Below are 17,605 nucleotides of genomic sequence, written 5' to 3' on the forward strand. Positions count from 1 at the left end.
ATAGGATCGCTGCAATGGCACAGCTGGGCGGGACTTTGGGGCGAGCCCTGGCATCAGCTTTGGAGAGCTTTGCCAACTTAGTGCACTTCAGTAAACCACCAAAGTCTTTTCACTATTCAACTTTGACTCGGATCGATTTCCTTATTTGATTTGATCAGGTTCTGTTGGGAGGATTGAGATGATTGAGGATATGCTCAGACAGATGAGGAAACATCCGGGGGTAGGTTCATGTTTTATGTGTGGAATGAAATTTAACATGATTTTTTTTTTTATTGTGTGTATTCATGAGAGGCTGAATAACTGATCTGAGGCCTACGAAAAAAACTTCTTACAAATAGTCTCAAGCATAGGAGGAAATAGCATGGCGTGAATGTGTAATGCAGTGGTTATTGAGGTGATTAAAAAGTAAATACTCTGTTTCCTTAAGAATCAATCTAGGGTTTAAATACAAGATCGGATTGCAATACTTTTGGCTGCAATAGCAAGCATCGCAATACTTTCAATACTTGCGTTTAGAGGCATTTTATATCATCACTCCTTTGTTTTCCAGTGACAGTTACACAGCGCTTGGTTACATTTGGTGTTAATGCACTTTTCAATCTTCAATAAATGTCAAAAGCATTTGCAAAAGCAGACATCTCCGCTTCTGTTTGTGCAATATTTGTTATTGTACTCGACAGACGCCACTGATGAAACTAAAGTTGTGTGAATTCATAACCTCTTTATATTTTTATGGACAACTCTTGTACGACTGAGAGCCGACACAGACATTTATATTTTTATGAAACTGAAACAAGTCAGTTAATGAAAAACACTGCTATGTAAAGAGAAATGTGAAAGCACGTGTTGAGTTTCCTCGATGGCACAACACAGTAACGCTTTATATTAACGGGACTAGATGCAAGTTGGTACTTGTATGCTCACTACTGCCACCTCAGGTCTTGCGCGTAACTGCAGCTTCTAATTAAGCTCGTGCATGACGGCACTTCAGTCCTGAATTAACAACTTTTTTTTTTGAGTGACAGTGCAGGATTTTAGAGGGACATTAGGACATGGCTGGAACATGTAGGGGGATATACATAATTTTAACATTTTTAAACTCTGTATAGTCCCTTTAAGGTGTGCTCGTTAAGTATTAATAAGTAGGGCTGGGCGATTTGGGAAAAAAAAATGATCACGACTATTTTCCCCATATTGATCGATCTCGATTTTCAATTCGATTTTTTTTTTTTTTTTTTAAGAAAACAAAAAACAAAACAATAAATGTGGTCTTTCCTGGACGAGCAAGTAAACAGATGCTGCGGCCAAACTGAAAACTGCAGCTAACTCATCAGCAAAAACAAACTCCACACTTCTAGCGTCACAAAACATCCCCTTACAACAACACACAAGCATCTGCAAAGGAGACGCAGAAAATATTTAATCTTTGAAGAATTTCATAGGCAGACAATGCGCAGATGTTTGTGTGCGGAGCCTCAGAAGGCCACGACGTCACAGGGTGAAGCGCCAACAACTTAATATGTACACTAAGAAATGAGTAAACTGGGCATTTATTAGAAAAAACAAAACAAAAAAACGATCAAACTTACAATTCACTGTTAGGAGTCCAGCTAATCCACGGCTGCAGCCTCAAAACAAATCCACATGGTCCAAATAGCGATTGTTTTCCTCTTCGAAGGTAAACTCTTCATCCCTGTGAGCGCGTCCTGGTCCTTTGACTCCCCCACGTGTTTCCATTTGGCCCATTAGACGAGTTAGCAAAACTTTGTAGCTGATTTTACACTTAAAATCACCATGTCCTCCTCTTGGTGCCGCATGTGCCATCCTGTGCTGCCCTAATATAAAGCATTGAAAATATGCTTGTAACGTATTAACACACTTCTTGATATACTTTTATCTGTTAACATACTAATAGGCCACTAATGATGCGCTAATTCATATCCAACCCTTAACCTAACCCTGACCTTAACTCTAAAATGATTACTAATGCTTATTAAAGGGATATTTCAGGATTTTTGACATAGGGCCTCATTTCCTAGTTATCCAGAGTGTTGTTGATTTCTAATGTTTTTAATGCAGGCTAGCTGATACCATAGAAATGCATTAGCCTAGCGCCACTAAGCTCTTCAATTATAAGAACTGCATGAATTTAAGAAAAAAATATCTCCAGAAATCAACAACACTCTGGATAACTAGGAAATGAGGCCCTATGTTAAAAAAAATCCCGAAATATCCCTTTAATACTTAATGAGCACACCTTCATCTAAAGCGATACAACTATTTGTTTACCGAAAGGGGAATCACCTGCTCTACACTTACTGTTGTGGCTCAGATGAGAAACTTGATTCTACTTTGATTACTTGGTCATAAATACAGATTTTTGTGTCAGGAATGGCATCTGGCATAAAATGAAATATGACTTCAATTGAATAATGTTTCTCAGTAGTTTTATTTGAAACAACTTTTTATGCCCTATACAACAAAACCCAACATGAAACAGAAAACTCTGCTCAACTGAACCCACAAACGAGTCCAAACTTTCAAAAATGTCCAACTCTTATGCAGTGATTATTCTATTATTTCGCATTTCCTGATTTTTTAATTGACTGAAGTGCAGTGAGAGCCCACTCGTCTCAATCACTGGTAATGTGTGTCAGTTTGTTGTTCCCTCTTTGCTTCGCTCTGAGTCGAGGGTGACCCAGATCCGTGGAGTGACGGTCTGGTTTTGGCAGAGCACCAGGGAAGTAATAAGGCCAAGCAACAGTATCGAAGTCTGCGGAGGACAAAACATGGACGATGCGGCTTCAGCACCAGGGAGTGGACAGCTCCTCTTGCACTAGTGCGGCTGATTTATTTGCTTTTCCAAGAACAAAAGTCCTACAAGTACTTGAAATCAGTATGTTCACAACTTTTCCTTCCAAAAAAAAAAAAAATGCTTTGGGAAAGTTGTGCAGTTCAGTTTCATGGAATATGGCCCTACACATATTTTCATCATAGGAAATTTCAGTCATTTGTTCGTTGCTCCCTTAAACAGGCAGAGCAGGAATTAAAGTTATATAACATGGATTTAATTGGATCATGGCAGCTTGAACCCAGGAGAGTTTTCCCACCACTATACAAATATTTCCTCCTTTAATTACGAAACATTGTGCACACAGTCCACACATTATCTGAAGCAATTCCTGTCTGTAATCTCCCCGTACACTGTGTTCACAATCATTAGTGAGTTTTTGGACCATATGAATATTTTTCTTCACTTTTTCAAACTCCAAACAGTGTAAAACTGAAAGACTGTTAGACTGAAGCCTCCCGGGTGATGCAGATGTTTGTAACTAGAGGAAGTGTGGCCAAAGGGTCCAGGTCTCTGACTCAAGTGCAGGATTATAATGCAGCTGTTTTCCCCTCACACAAAACTCTGATCTCAACAGTCCATGAAACCTTTGAAAACTCTGTCTTTAGAGCATTTTAGCTCATGTGCTTTGATCAATAGTGGTCGGGCTCATGTTTCTCACATCACTGAATACCTTGTTCTTCTGGACACTTCAGGTCAGTTACAGCTGCTGAAAATGGCAGCCCTGGTTGATAATGGATTCCTGATGGCTTTATGCATGATTTTTCTTATGACCCTGTTGGCTGTTGCTGGGTTTCAGGTGACATCACAGTGTTCTAAAGGCCTATAATATTATATAGAGGTACAATTATTTTGCTTTTGAGGACATTTTTGGTCTTGTACAAAGAGATCATGGACCCAGTCACTGATGTTAATGCTCATTTTTGTAATTCATACATTTTGTTTTTAGATACGACTTGTGAAAGTGTAATGCAGTTAATAGGAAAAACTGGCTCCTGCCCCGCACTTGGTACTGTGACATCATCACATTTTAGAACCTGAAAACAACCTATAGATACAGATTTTTACAAAGCCTTTGATACGGTAGAACATCACTTTCTCTTTAAAACCTTGGAATGCTTTGATTTTGGTTCCAATTTTATTTCCGCTATTAATATGTTTTACAAGAATATTGACAGTTGCGTCATGCTGTATCCAAATACAACCCCAAGGTTTCCCGTCCTCCGATCAGTGAGGCAAGGCTGTCCTTTAGCGCCATTTCTCTTCTTGTTGACTGTTGAAACATTATCTTTGTATATTCGGAATAGCTCTGCCATCGAGGGTATTCAAATTTTTGATCGTGAAATAAGAATTACACAACTAGCTGATGATACGGTTTTATTCCTGAAAGATAAAGAACAGGTAAACGCGGCTATATCACTGGTTGAACAATTCTCAGAAGCTTCTGGATTAACTTTAAATAAAACAAAATGTGAAATATTATGTCTTTATAAAACTGTAGACCAGTCAATTTGTAATATTCCTGTGAAAAGTAGTGTGAAATACTTGGGGGTCCACATATGTTTGGATTTTGAGGACAGACAACAACAAAATTTTAGACCTAAGCTGAAGAAAACCCAACAAATATTAAACATGTGGTTACAGCGAGACATTTCAATATATGGTAGAGTTTTGCTGATTAAAGCAGAGGGTATCTCGAGACTTGTATACCCAGCTCTCTCGTTATGTGTGGGAGACTCTACAATCAAAGAAATAAATAAATTATTCTTCAACTTTATTTGGAAAAATAAACGACACCACTTAAAAAGGAACTTGCTCATTGGACCCAAGGACGCAGGAGGAATAGAAATGTTGGACTTCAGCGATTTAAATCAAACATTTAAAGTGAAATGGTTACAAGAATGCATTAAAAAACCCAAATCCATATGGTATTTCATCCCAAATAGTATATATGGCAAAGTGGGTGGTCTACAGTTTTTATTGAAGTGCAACTTCAGCGTTTCTAAACTTCCATTGAAATTATCCAACTTTTACAAACAAGCATTAGATTCATGGAAAATATGTTACAAACATAATTTCTCCCCTCATAAGGTCACCTTGTGGAATAATGAGTGTATTGTAAACAGCAACCGGTCCTTATTCTTTCAATCGTGGATGAACAGGAATATAATCTATGTAAAAGATGTGGTGGACAACAACGGAGAGATATTGAAGTACGAAGTCTTCATAAATAAGCATCAGTTTCCTATAACCTACAAAGAATACCACTCAGTCACTAGAGGAATCCCAAACGGGCTCCGTTTTTTAATGAAAGACCGTCAAGAGGGTGTACAACTCCCAAGTGAAGACAAACTATACATAAACGGAATAGAACTGCTTAGCTGGAAATGTAACAATAAACATATTAGAAGGTGTATCCAAAAAACAAAAATTATACAACCTAAATGTAAGTACTTTTGGAACGCTATATTTGACAAAATTATGTGGAATAAGGCGTGGGCTCTGCCCTTTCAGTTCTGTATTATTAACAAAATAAGAGAAGTACATTACAAAATATTACAAAGATATTATCCTACCAATGAACTTGTCTCCAAATTTACAGATATAGACTCAAAATGTTGCTTCTGTCAGACGCTCACCGAAAATGTCACCCACCTCTTCTATTCCTGTTCATCAAGCTCCAAATTCTGGAAAGATGCCGAAATCTATTTATCCCAAAAATTGTCAATTACGATCTCATTCAAGTTGGCAAACATAATAACCTATTTCATGCACCAAAACAAAAAAATTGAAACAATAGTCAACTTATTTATTCTACTAGGGAAATATCACATACACAAAGCCAAATTCTCACAGTCCAAACCCATATTCAAAGTTCTCCTGATTGAGATTAAAAACCACATGGACGTTACCAAACGTATAACAAACAAAAAATCAATAAACCTAATCAACATATATGAAGAATTGATCCGTTAATGCTGTCATTCTCATTTCTGTTCAATTGGTGTTCTTTTATTTCTTTTTATTTCTTTTTGTTTTGCTTTCTTTTATTATTTTGGGATGTTTTGTCCTCTCATGTCTCTGCCATAGAGCTACAAAAATGGAACATGTAAAATGCTATTTAAGTAATGTAAGGATAAACGAATCGAATATGAATGTCTATGAATATAAGATGTAAATAATGTGTATATATATATATATGTATATATGATTTAATGTAAATAAATACATTTAAAACAAAAAAACAAAAACAAAAAAAAAACCTATAGATACAGACGGCATCACCCATATATGGTCATGTTTGAAAACAGTTAAAGGGACTATAAGGAGTTTAAAAATGTTAAAATTAAGTATTTTCCTCCTCCTACATGTTCCAGCCATGTCCTAATGTGTGGAATGAGCTCAGACCTGTTCACCACAACTGCCTCTAAAATCCTGTACGGTCACTCAAAAATGTGTCACTTCGGCCCGAATTGCCGTCATGCGCGAGCTTAATATAGAAGGTGTAGTTACACATATGGCCTGAGGTGGCAGTAGTGAGTATAAAATGGCGAACTTGCTTCCAGCCCCTTTAAGGGGGAAAACCATTTGGATAAACTAAAGTGGAAGAAAGTGGATAAACTTTCTCTAATTATTCCAAAAATACTTTAACAAATGCTGAATTATTGATATAGATTTCTATCTAATAAAGATACAAAGACATGGGGAGAATCAAAATGGTTCAACAGCCCATAAATACATAAATAACGGAGAATTCTAACATGACGCTACACGGTAGCAGCGTGCTAATGCTAACGCTAGCTAGCACTAGCTACCACTGCCATTTTTTCATTTCTACTGAACAATCTGCTGTGAAAAAAAATCCATATGGACCCGATTTAGACTTGACTATAGTTATGTGTGATAAATAAGTTCATATTCCACCAGAAAATGACTAAAAATAGTGGAAAATTGTGTTTCCCTATTCTGTTTTCCCCCTCTGCGAAGCCACGCCCCCTTCTATGATGCGACGCCGTCTGAATCTATAGAGTTTGGGAAATTCCACTGTTACCATGGAGATCCGCCATCTTTCCAGCTGTTAGCATACATTTTCCATAGACTAACATTACCTTTGAGTGGAAAAACTCAATTAGCTGTTGAACTACTACAATACATCTAACACACTGTGGTGTCCAAGTGTTTTAATGTGAACAATAAACAATTTTTAAAATCTCCATTAGTTTATTATTGCTGATAATCCCATGATGCTTAGCGGTATGTCATCACATTCCCGAACTCTATTGGCAATAGTGTCCCATCCAAATATGTATATATTTTTGCATCCCTCTGACCAGCTTTTAAGAATGTTTTGTCCTACCCATTTTCTGTGAGGGAAAAGAGCTGCATAATAATTCTGCACTTGATTCGGAGCGTGGACGTACTTTGACCACACGTCCTCTCATTATCAAACGCCCCTGCCCCTGAGACGCTTCAATCCAACAGCCTTTCCGTTTTTCACCGTTTGGAGTGGAAAAAACACCAATATCAAAAGGTCAAAAACCTCATTTGCATAATAATTGTGCACACAGTGTACAAAACACTTCGGCGTACAGTCACAAAATACCTCATTTCTAACACTCACTGTGACAAATGAACCACACCAGTTTAGAACATAGCAACATGTACAGCAGACAGTGCAGATGTGCCACAGCTGAGCAGAGACATCAAAGCGTCACCTGTCTGAGGCTCCAGACAGCTGTTCTCTCGCATCAAACACAAACTGAACAGCCTCTTCTAACATTTAAGCTGATTGTCGTAGTATAGGTAGATGTGCAATTATATTAAAGGGACATTACAGGATTTTTGACATAGGGCCTCATTTCCTAGTTATCCAGAGTGTTGTTGATATCTTGAGATATTTAGATTTTTTTCATTGATGCAGTTCTTATATTTGAAGAGTTTAGTAGTGCTAGGCTAGTGCTAGGCTAGAACATGTCTATGGTAACTAGTAGCCTGCATTAAAAACAGTCTGACCCAAGCACAGTGCACCTGAGGCAAATCACTTATACCTATGGATACCGTTCGTTTGTTTTTCGATACCACTACTTAAACGATACCTGCTTTTCGGTACCGGTGCCATAACAGTACTTTTTTCGATACCTATGTTATTTAAATTAAATTAAAATAACGTGTATTAAAAGTATCATTCAGGAAAATGACAGAAAACAGCACAGCAGAAGCTACACAGGCCGCAGCAGCGTCACATGTAACTTTGTGTTTTGAGCACAATTTCCAGAAAGGATGTTATTACCTCCTGAGCTGCAGAGTCAGATCCACATCAGAGCACGGTTTCTTTCAGCTAAACTTTTCTAAACACACTGCACTTTGAGGAAGCGAAAGCAACTCCACACGTCAAAGATCCTTACATGGTGTGAGCGCTCACTCTGCCACTAATCATTTACCAAAACTATACCAACAATGTCTAATACAGAGTGAGCCCTCACTTTTCTATAAACCATCTTGGATATTCCCCTCTCTGCAGCTGCTTGTAAAGTTGTAAACAAGAGCACGTAAGCTCCGCCTCCGGGTCTGTCGCTAAAGGTAAAGAGGTTTTTCTTTTTGTCACTGCTTGGTTTTGCTTTTCAATTTCCCTAAAAACTAAGGTTTCTGATTCAGTCCTGGTTTATAACTGATTTATAACTGGTTGCGTTTAGCTCTGGGTTTTTGGTAAGTCCCGGTTTGGCTCAGTCCTGACGCAGACAGCAGCTCTGCCATTTCTATTACAAAAGTTTAGTACGTTGTAGCTTTGCTTTCTCGCGTCTTGTGAAGTATGAAGAGGCCTGTAAGTTATAGCTATAAGGTGTAGCTTTTTTTCGCTCCATTTGCGTTGAAGCGGCTCATCTGCGCATACGTGCATTTTTTAGACTCAATGCGGGTCTGGAGAGAAAAAGAAAGAAAACTGGCACCGAAAGAATTTTATTTTTTCGATACCACCCCCGACCGGAGCTTTTCAGTCAGTACCAAGCAGGTACCGTTTAACGGTGCCCATCCCTACTTATTACACCAGACTACCCATATAAATGTCAGTGTGGACTGAATAATTGTTTAAACATAACCATTTTGCATTTAAAAGAACTTATGTTTGAGCCACATTAGCTTCCTGGTTGTAGCTTCGCAGCGGCGGAGTGATCTGCTAGCTTACCGGATCTACAGTAGTTTGTTTTCCTGCGGCCGGCATTACTACACGTGTAGTTCACAAAGGAGCTTTCCACAAATCAGATATGGCGACGTTTGGAGGACCCCCCCATGATTTTGAAGAGTTGTTTTTAATGCAGGCTACTAGTTACCATAGACATGCACTAGCCTAGCACTAGCCTAGCACTAGCCTAGCACCACTATAGTCTTCAATTATAAGGACTGCATGAATGAAAAAAAAAAAAATCTCCAGAAATCAACAACACTCTGAACTAGGAAATAGGACCCTATCTCAAAAATCCTGAGATATCCCTTTAAGTGAGGCGAAAAAGACTTGTCAGTGGCGTCTTTGAATTGGGCAACATGGACGGCTGCTGTGTTAAAGTGAGAATCCTGCAACATTTCTGAAAGAAGTCAAACCTTACATTCATCACGCGCAAAGCTGAGTGTTTAAACCCCTGTGATTTTACACTTCAGCACCATCCAAACTGGAGCAGGTGAGCGTAAATCTCCATTTTCCACACGTTCCTCGGCGGTGATTTAATCCGACATTAAAACATGATCATTCCCCGCGCTTCTGTTTGGATTGCCTGTCGGCCCGAGTGTTTGCGAGCCTGTCGCTCACTGAGGCAGCTAAAAGAAGAGAGCGAGATATTCACGTGTCTGTCTCTGCTCTTCACAGCTCATCCCACAGTTTGTCTTCCTCTCCGTGGGCGTGGCCGGGGCGCTGCTCTACCTGGTGCGGCTGTCGCGAGGCCCCCACGTCAGGTACAGTAAGACTTATTACCCTCTTATGTATCCGGTGTCAGGAATTAGTCAAACGTACAGATTTGTCGGAACAATTTCAGGAAAAGAAAAGGTGTTTCAATCCTGTCTGGTTTAAAATGCAATAATTTGACTAAATGAATCAGCGGTTCTCAAACTTTTCACACCAAGCACTGCCTCATAAATTATTCAACCTCTTACCACCACTTAAATCGAGCACATTTTCCCCTGTTTGGCCTTACCCAAATCTAAAAGCTTCAACAACAACAACAACAACAAAGATAGTGACGAAAACGAGGATGAAAACGCAACAAAAAATTTATGAAAAAGTAATAGAAACCAACAAAAATCGGACAAAAAAGAGACAAATACATTTCAATTACACTACAAAAATTTGAATAAAAATGGCGACAACATGACAAAAAAAGTTACGCTCACCTTTGTAGGTCTTAGCTTTCAAATTGCTCTCCAGTCGAGAAGCTTTTCGATTTGGGTAAAGCCGAACTGGAGAAAAAGCACTCGGTTCAGACTGGGGGTAAGAGGTTTACGTTCAAGTACTAAGACTAGATTGAGATCACATCAGGACTAAGGCCTGTATATAAAGAGGTAAAATTATTTTGTTTTTGAGGAAATTTTTGGTCTTGTACAGAGATCATGGACCCAGTGGCTGATATTAATGATCAATGTTGTAATTCATAAATTTTCTTTTTAGATATGACGCGTGGACAACAAGATAAAAAATGTCCTCAAAAATAAGATAATTTCACCTCTATATAACATTATAGGCCTTTAAAACGCTGTGAGGTCACCTAAAACCCAGCAATGTGGCGTTCACGATTTAGAATGTGATGATGTCATAATGTCAGATGGAGGGCGGGGCCAATACAACTCTACGGGAGAAATGCAGTTTTTGTAAGAAATCTCCAAAACGAAAATTGACAAATGTTTTTCCTCATCAGTATTTGATCGTGATTGGATTCGCAAACCTGTGATATCATTTTTATGTCTGAAAGTCCTTTCTATTGGACAACATGACGCTCATGTTTTCGCATATTGTCCCCACTTTTTGACGTTTTTTGGAGAAAATAGTTGGACATTAGTTCATATGTGCTGACAGAGGAGACAATGCCGTCCAAAAGTGGCGACAATATTCAAAAACACGAGCGCGATGTTGGCCAGTAGAAAAGACTTTCAGACATAAAAATAGGATGAGGAAAAACATTAGTTGATTTTAGTTTTGGAGATTTCTTTTATTAAAAAAAAAACTGTATTTCAATCTATTGGGTGTAAACCATGTCTAAAAAAAACAAACTTAAGAAAATATATGTAATGAAAAGTCTAAAATTGCAGCTGACAGTGGTGCTGTACATGTACCACAGTTTGAGTGAGAACCACTGATGTAGATAATATTAAATAAATAGATGAATAAAATAAAGAAATGAATGGGATTAAAAATAGACACAGCAGGCAGCTTTTCTCTGTGTTTTTGTGACATTTTGCGACATGTTGTGGTCATTGAACTTATATTACCCAACAACATAAGACACAGCCAAGCAAAAGCTGTGTTTTATCACCAATGGGCTGGAAAAGGGCAAGGATTTAGAAAATAAAAAGTCTGTGAACATGTTTCCCAGCATTTCTATCGTTTTTGACAGACATCAACCTTCTGTTTAAAATCACAGTGGCCTCAGCACATTTTTACACCCTTTAATCTATTTGATTTTTATTATGGTGCAGCTGGATCGGGAATGCAAGTTACTTTTTTATTCTCACAATTCTGATAACCTCAATGGCGATTTACTCAAAGGAATTTTAACACTGGCACTGAGTTTGCAGTCAGCATTAACACTTTGTCATTTTCATATACTTTAAAATTTAATCGGCTCAGAATCCACACAGTTAGAAATTCAAGACCCAGGCAGCGCCGTCACAACTTTAAAGACACATCTTAAACCAGCCATAAACTTTCTGATGTTTCCTAAGCAGTGTGTCTAAACATACAGTGAAGGGAGCTGAAGTCTGGATGGAAACACTGCATTTTTTAACACTAATATGTCATTGCAGCAACAGACATACACCAGAGAAACCCGGGCAACATCGTAGTCAGTGATAAATAAACATAGTATCTGTGCAATGTGCCATGTTTTATTTGACATTATGCAAATAAGCCACATGCTGCAAATCAATGGATCGCTGTTGCGTGTCTTAAGAACGTGTGTGTGTGTGTGTGTGTGTGTGTGTGTGTGTGTGTGTGTGTGTGTGTGTGTGTGTGTGTGTGTGTGTGTGTGTGTGTGTGTGTGTGTGTGTGTGTGTGTGTACGTGTGTGTGTGTGCATGCGTGTGCGTGTCCTCACTAAGATAGCAGTGCAAGATTGTGTGGCGCAGTTTCTCAAGAACATTTAGAAGGAAATATTGGTCCACCAGAGTGATTGGTCCTCCCAGGACTTGGCTCTAGATCTAGACCAGGGGTGTCAAACATACTGCCCTGTAGAGCATAAACCAGAGTATGTAAAAAAAAAAAGTAAGTCTCCAGCCCATTCCTGTGCGGAGTTATGAATTTTTAAAGAATAACCAGAATGCTCATTCTAGCCACTAGGGGGCATTAAATTAAAAAAAGGATAGAGTTCCACACGTGTCCAGCAGAGGGCACTGACATAATAAGAGCTCAGGATATGAACAACACATTATATAGCCATGTGGTAAATGGACAGTCTGCCCCAGGGCGGCTGTGGCTAGAATAAAAGTTTACCACCACCAGGTGAATGAATAATGACTACTGCACTTTCAGGAACTTGTGACACAGGCTTGTAAAGTGCAATACAAGTATAAGCCGTTGTCATTAATGAAGCTACAGTCAAGTTGGGGCTTTGATCAAATCACAGCTTATTATTATTCATTTATTGGAAACATTTTCTCTATTATATGTGGCCCGCGACCCGCCATGGGAGCTGAATTTCGGCCCGTGACCCAAAATGAGTTTGACACCTCTGATCTAGACTATTATGGAGCATATCTGGAGTCTGCCAGCATCCCCCGACTATAGTTGCAAATATGAATCAATGTAGTCAACTCTCCCTTTCATTTTTCATGAATAATCAATGGGTAATCAGTAACATTTACTCAGGAACACTGACGAGATTGTACTTAGTTATAGTGGTAGTTTTATGACACTGCACTTACTGTTTTGAGATATCTTTACTCTCTTTAATGACTCTTCTAAAACATTTGGCTATCCTACTGTGAGTCAATCTATACATGATCAAAGCTGAATTTTGACCAAGAGAAAGTCCCTCTGGGGGTAATACAAGTGTGACTGGGATGATTGAGGGGTCTCATCTCTCCCTGGTGTCTGGCCAGAAAACCACAATTGCAACCTTCCCTGCACTGGGTCGAAGTCACCAATACACACTTATGGAATCACGAAGAAGAAGCGAACAGGCTAACAGGTAAAGCTAACTGCGGGCTAGCGTCACTTAAACAGTATTTACAGCCACGTGAACAAAAATGATATCCATTGTGTAATTGGATGAACAACATCCCTCTCTCACTTTGTCTTTTCTATCAGTGTAGTATTTACTCTCACGGACAGTTAATGAGTAAAAAAACGCCACATGCTACAACACCTGCAGTGGCGCTTATGGCCTCTAGGGGCACGAGTTACTTAGTTCTGCTTTAAGAATAAATCATTTTGAGATGAATCTTTGGGATGTGCTGGAGAAGGCTTTGCACAGTGGTCGCACTCCTATCAATGCAATATCTTGGTGAAAAATGATACAAGTCTGGATCTTTTGACTTTGCAGAAGCTTATTTAAATAATGCCATAGTGATTGTGTACTTTCTACTCTTACATAAGTTATTATTTGGATGCCTGAGTCAATATACTGGTTACTCTATACCTCTGTGTATTATGCAACTCATTCAAAAAGTCAAATTTATTGTAGCTTTAGGTCAGTTATATTCGGCATGGAAATAAACTGACTTCATTACTGCATCTGCACAGAGTCAGGCCTCATTCAGAAGTTATTCCTCCAATAACTCCAGTCCACTATATTCCACATATGCAGCATCTTCTGTCTCCATTCATCTCTCTCTCTTTCTTCTCTATGCCCCCATTCTTTCCACATCCAGCCTTTGGGACAAAAAGAACAACCCTGAGCCGTGGAACAAGCTTGATCCAACCTACCAGTACAAGGTGAGCGCCCTGTCACCGCTATCACTGTCAGAGCTGCCAAAACAACACAGCCATGTCAAGCCACGCAATTACTAGTGGGCTCACTTCTGCTTTTGCTACGGCTTCCTCTACCGACACTAGCACTGCCGCATAACACTATTTCAAACTTTACTGAGAAGAATCTATTGTGTTTTCAAAGCCAGAACCCAACGAAACCGGAAAAGCAAATAATGAGACAGACTTTTGCTAACAGTGTGCCTTATTCATTAGCGCCAAGGCCACTCTGCGAGACAAAGGAACAAAAATACAAAAACACTGATCCACTACAAAGCGTATAAAAGCATACTGATGTGACACAGAGGCAGAGGAGAGTCTTTTGGCAGATATCACAGTGTTTTTAGGTCGTTTTTTTTTTTTTACTGTGGCGCTGTTATTGCCAGAGGAATGAAAGTGGCTGCAGACGAAAGGTCGCGACATGGCATGTTTAATTCTGCACCGAGCCAGAGGTCGACATCCAAATACTACGCAAGTCCAAACAATGATCATAATGAAAAGAGCGGGTCAGGGGTTTAAGGGGTATGTTGGTTAAAAAAGACAGGAAACACACACAATTTATGAATATTTCCCCTTTTCTTTTGTGTGAAGCACTTAGGGTGACTTGTGTCATGTGAAAAGCGCCTTATATGCAAATAAGATTCCACTGTAAAATGATATGGGGCCCGATCCTGTGTTTCTTCAGCTTCATACCTGGCGCAGTGGCTGGACAGACTCCCATGACGATGTTGCCTCCCCAAGCTTTGCTTCCTATACGGCAGGGGTGTCCAAAGTGCGGCCCAGGGGTTAAATGCGATTCACTTCATCGGAGAAAGTCCTTTTTATTTAATATGTAAGAATTCTACACAATTCTAACCTAACAACTAACATTTTATTGTGAGACAGAGATGGCATAAACAATTTAAGCAAAAATAAAGGAATGGGGCGGCGCTAACCATCGATCTGTGGCCCTTTACCCCGTGTACGCTCCAATATGTGGCCCCCCATGAAAAAGGTTTGGACACCCCTGCTATACAGTAAAACTCAGATAATTAGAATATCGTTAAAAAGTGAATTTCTTTCTGTAATTCTACTCAAAATGTGAAACCAGTATATGATACTCATTACATGCAAAGTGAGACATGCCACGCCTTTATTTGATATACAGTAATTATGGCTTATTGCTTACAGTCCATTTTCAAAATAAGATTTGGAATTTGGGGTTTTTAGAAGCTGAGCCATAAAAATCAAAATGATAACAAATAAAGGACACACATATCTCACTTTGTATGTAATGAGTCCATCATATATCAGTGTTACAGTTCAAGAACTAAAGAACTAAAAGAAACCAATGCACTTTTAACAATATTCTAATTTTCCGAGTTTCACCTGTATGTGCCAGATTTAAACATTTTCCGCTGCAGTGAGTGGTGGTGGATGTGGAGGTATGTGGGGTGCTGGTGTTTTGATCATGTTTCTGCAGAGAGAGCCCTTAGCGCCCATGTGCTAAGGCAGTGGTTCCCAACCAGGGATACGGGGACCCCTGGGGGTACTCGAGGACCTAGAAGGGGGTGCCTGGAACTATTTCAGATTTTAAAAAGTGGGAAATTGAACATCATTTTTATAAGAAAAGCGTGAAGGCTGCTTAGATCTGCTTAAAATTGCTATAAATTCCCAAGTTATTTTGTAAGCATCAAATCTTTCAATGTTTTTTGTGTGTTTGGGTGGGGCCAGGTAGCCATGCAGTTCCATATATGGACAGGTGGGGGAACCCTTGTAGTGTGTGGAAGCTGGCCTGGGTTTAGGCCCAACGGTTGTGCTAGAACTGGGGAACTATAGAACTCTCTGTCTATGTTTGAACTTTGTGGAACTTGGACCACATTAAACCAATCTTCGTTATCCTGTAAGTCCATTCCATTTTTTTTTTTTTACTGAAAAGCACATGTCAAGCTAAAGCTACAGCCCAGGCTGCTTACTGTGGCAAGTCACCCCCCAAAACTGCCATAACCAAAAGCTATATTTTGCTGTAAAATGTGCTGCTTTGGGAGAATTGTAGTTTTTTCTTACAAATGCCACTTTTAAGTAATTACTTCCTAAATAAACTGCAACACCCTTAAGGTAGGGGACAACCATTGAAAAGCCCAAGGGGTACGCAAGGGGAACCGCTGTGCTAAGGGACCATTGATCTCTCTCTCAGGACATGGACAGTGTTTAACTCACAGTGGGAGAAATAGTTTGTAGTTTGTCCTTACTACGATGTGTGGAGGAAGCAAGCCCTCATTCAGCACTGCTTGAAGCACACCACGCCTTAGTGAACCCCCTTTTTGTCCTCAAAGCGACGCCCCCAGGCTACCGGCGAAAGCACCGCTGCACCGTGGTTGGACGCAAGAGCAAAGGTTGAATCTTGAAGGTCGGGCCCTTGAAATATTTCCCGCGCACTCCTCCACTAACGCATCCAAAATTCAAGCCTCTGATCCCAACCCCAATCCTAACCCCTAACCTGTAGCCCGAGGAGAAAAGTGTGAACTGGGGAACATAAAGGAAACACATGGTTTCTGAAGGTACTGCTGTTAGGAAACATCAACTGATCCCTAAAAATAGCAAGTAAGTCGTCCCGAGAGTCACTTCAGAGAGTGGCAAGGCTTTTACTGTTTGCTCAGCTTTTCCATTGAAACTAATACGCACAATAACAGGAATAGCTTGGAAACCGGAAATGACAAAGATTTTAAAATACAGCGAAACAAGACGGCAATATCGGGCAACCGGGAGCTAGATGTGTATGTTATTGTGTTTGCTCCAGGGCTCCCCAAAGAGGAATGAAAATGTGTACGCACTCACTGGAGGACAGCGCTGATGAACTTAATTTAAGCTAAGCATATTCTAATGTATTCCTCCTGTCTCCCCTCTGCAGTTAGTGGCCGTCACCACAGACTACAAGAGCCTGAAGAAGCAGGGCCCTGACTTCTAAAGGTCCTCCAGGGCGACTGTGGAGGCACAGGCTGCAGGACGTCCCGCTGTCACCGCAGTCACATGGCACGCCGCCCTCAAAATGTCCGCTCACAACCTCTCATGTAACGCTCTCACCTTGGAATATAATGGGGAATAAAGAGGTCTGACTCTCAAGCGTGATGTGATTACTACTACTTCTTTTGGTTACAGGTTTTCTCGGGGGTATTGTGCTATAAATCAATTTTTTAGAGCCACCATGTTACAATGTTAGGGTTAGGCTTTCTTCTTTGCGCATCTTTGAGTAATCTTTGGGTCATCAGTAGTGGCTATTCTAAGCATCATGGTGACAGCTCCCTAAAGCCTAAAGGGGCTCATTAGATTTGGGCTGTTTGAGATAAATATTGCATTTTCTAACCAACAAAGTGTGAGATGGTGATAAAGATGTTTGTGAGATGATCACCAAATACCTGCAAAAAGCACAATGCCCCCCTCATTACTTAAGTAACTTGGACCAGTGGGTTAGAAGCAAGGCATGATCTTTCCATCCTTCAGTTGTTTCACAAACTGTGCAATGTAGAGACAAAGTGCCTCACATACGCCTGAGTAAACGCAAACAGTTTTGTGTCTGCATCGCTTTGAAAAAGTCACTGTTATGTATAGCTT

General features: G+C 39.8%; 1 protein-coding gene across 1 annotated transcript; it reads left to right on the forward strand.

The window, feature by feature from the left end:
* The first annotated feature begins 179 nt into the window (after positions 1–179).
* LOC306980120 (NADH dehydrogenase [ubiquinone] 1 alpha subcomplex subunit 4-like 2) lies at positions 180–17,086 on the forward strand. Its single transcript, XM_079579369.1, has 4 exons — positions 180–220; positions 9,708–9,793; positions 13,918–13,981; positions 16,905–17,086. Exons 1-4 carry the CDS (start codon positions 191–193, stop codon positions 16,959–16,961), a joined length of 237 nt encoding a protein of 78 aa, XP_079435495.1. The 5' UTR covers positions 180–190; the 3' UTR covers positions 16,962–17,086.
* The last annotated feature ends 519 nt before the right edge of the window (positions 17,087–17,605 follow it).

Source organism: Gobius niger (assembly GCF_951799975.1).
Source record: "Gobius niger genome assembly, chromosome: 20".
Lineage (NCBI taxonomy): Eukaryota > Metazoa > Chordata > Actinopteri > Gobiiformes > Gobiidae > Gobius > Gobius niger.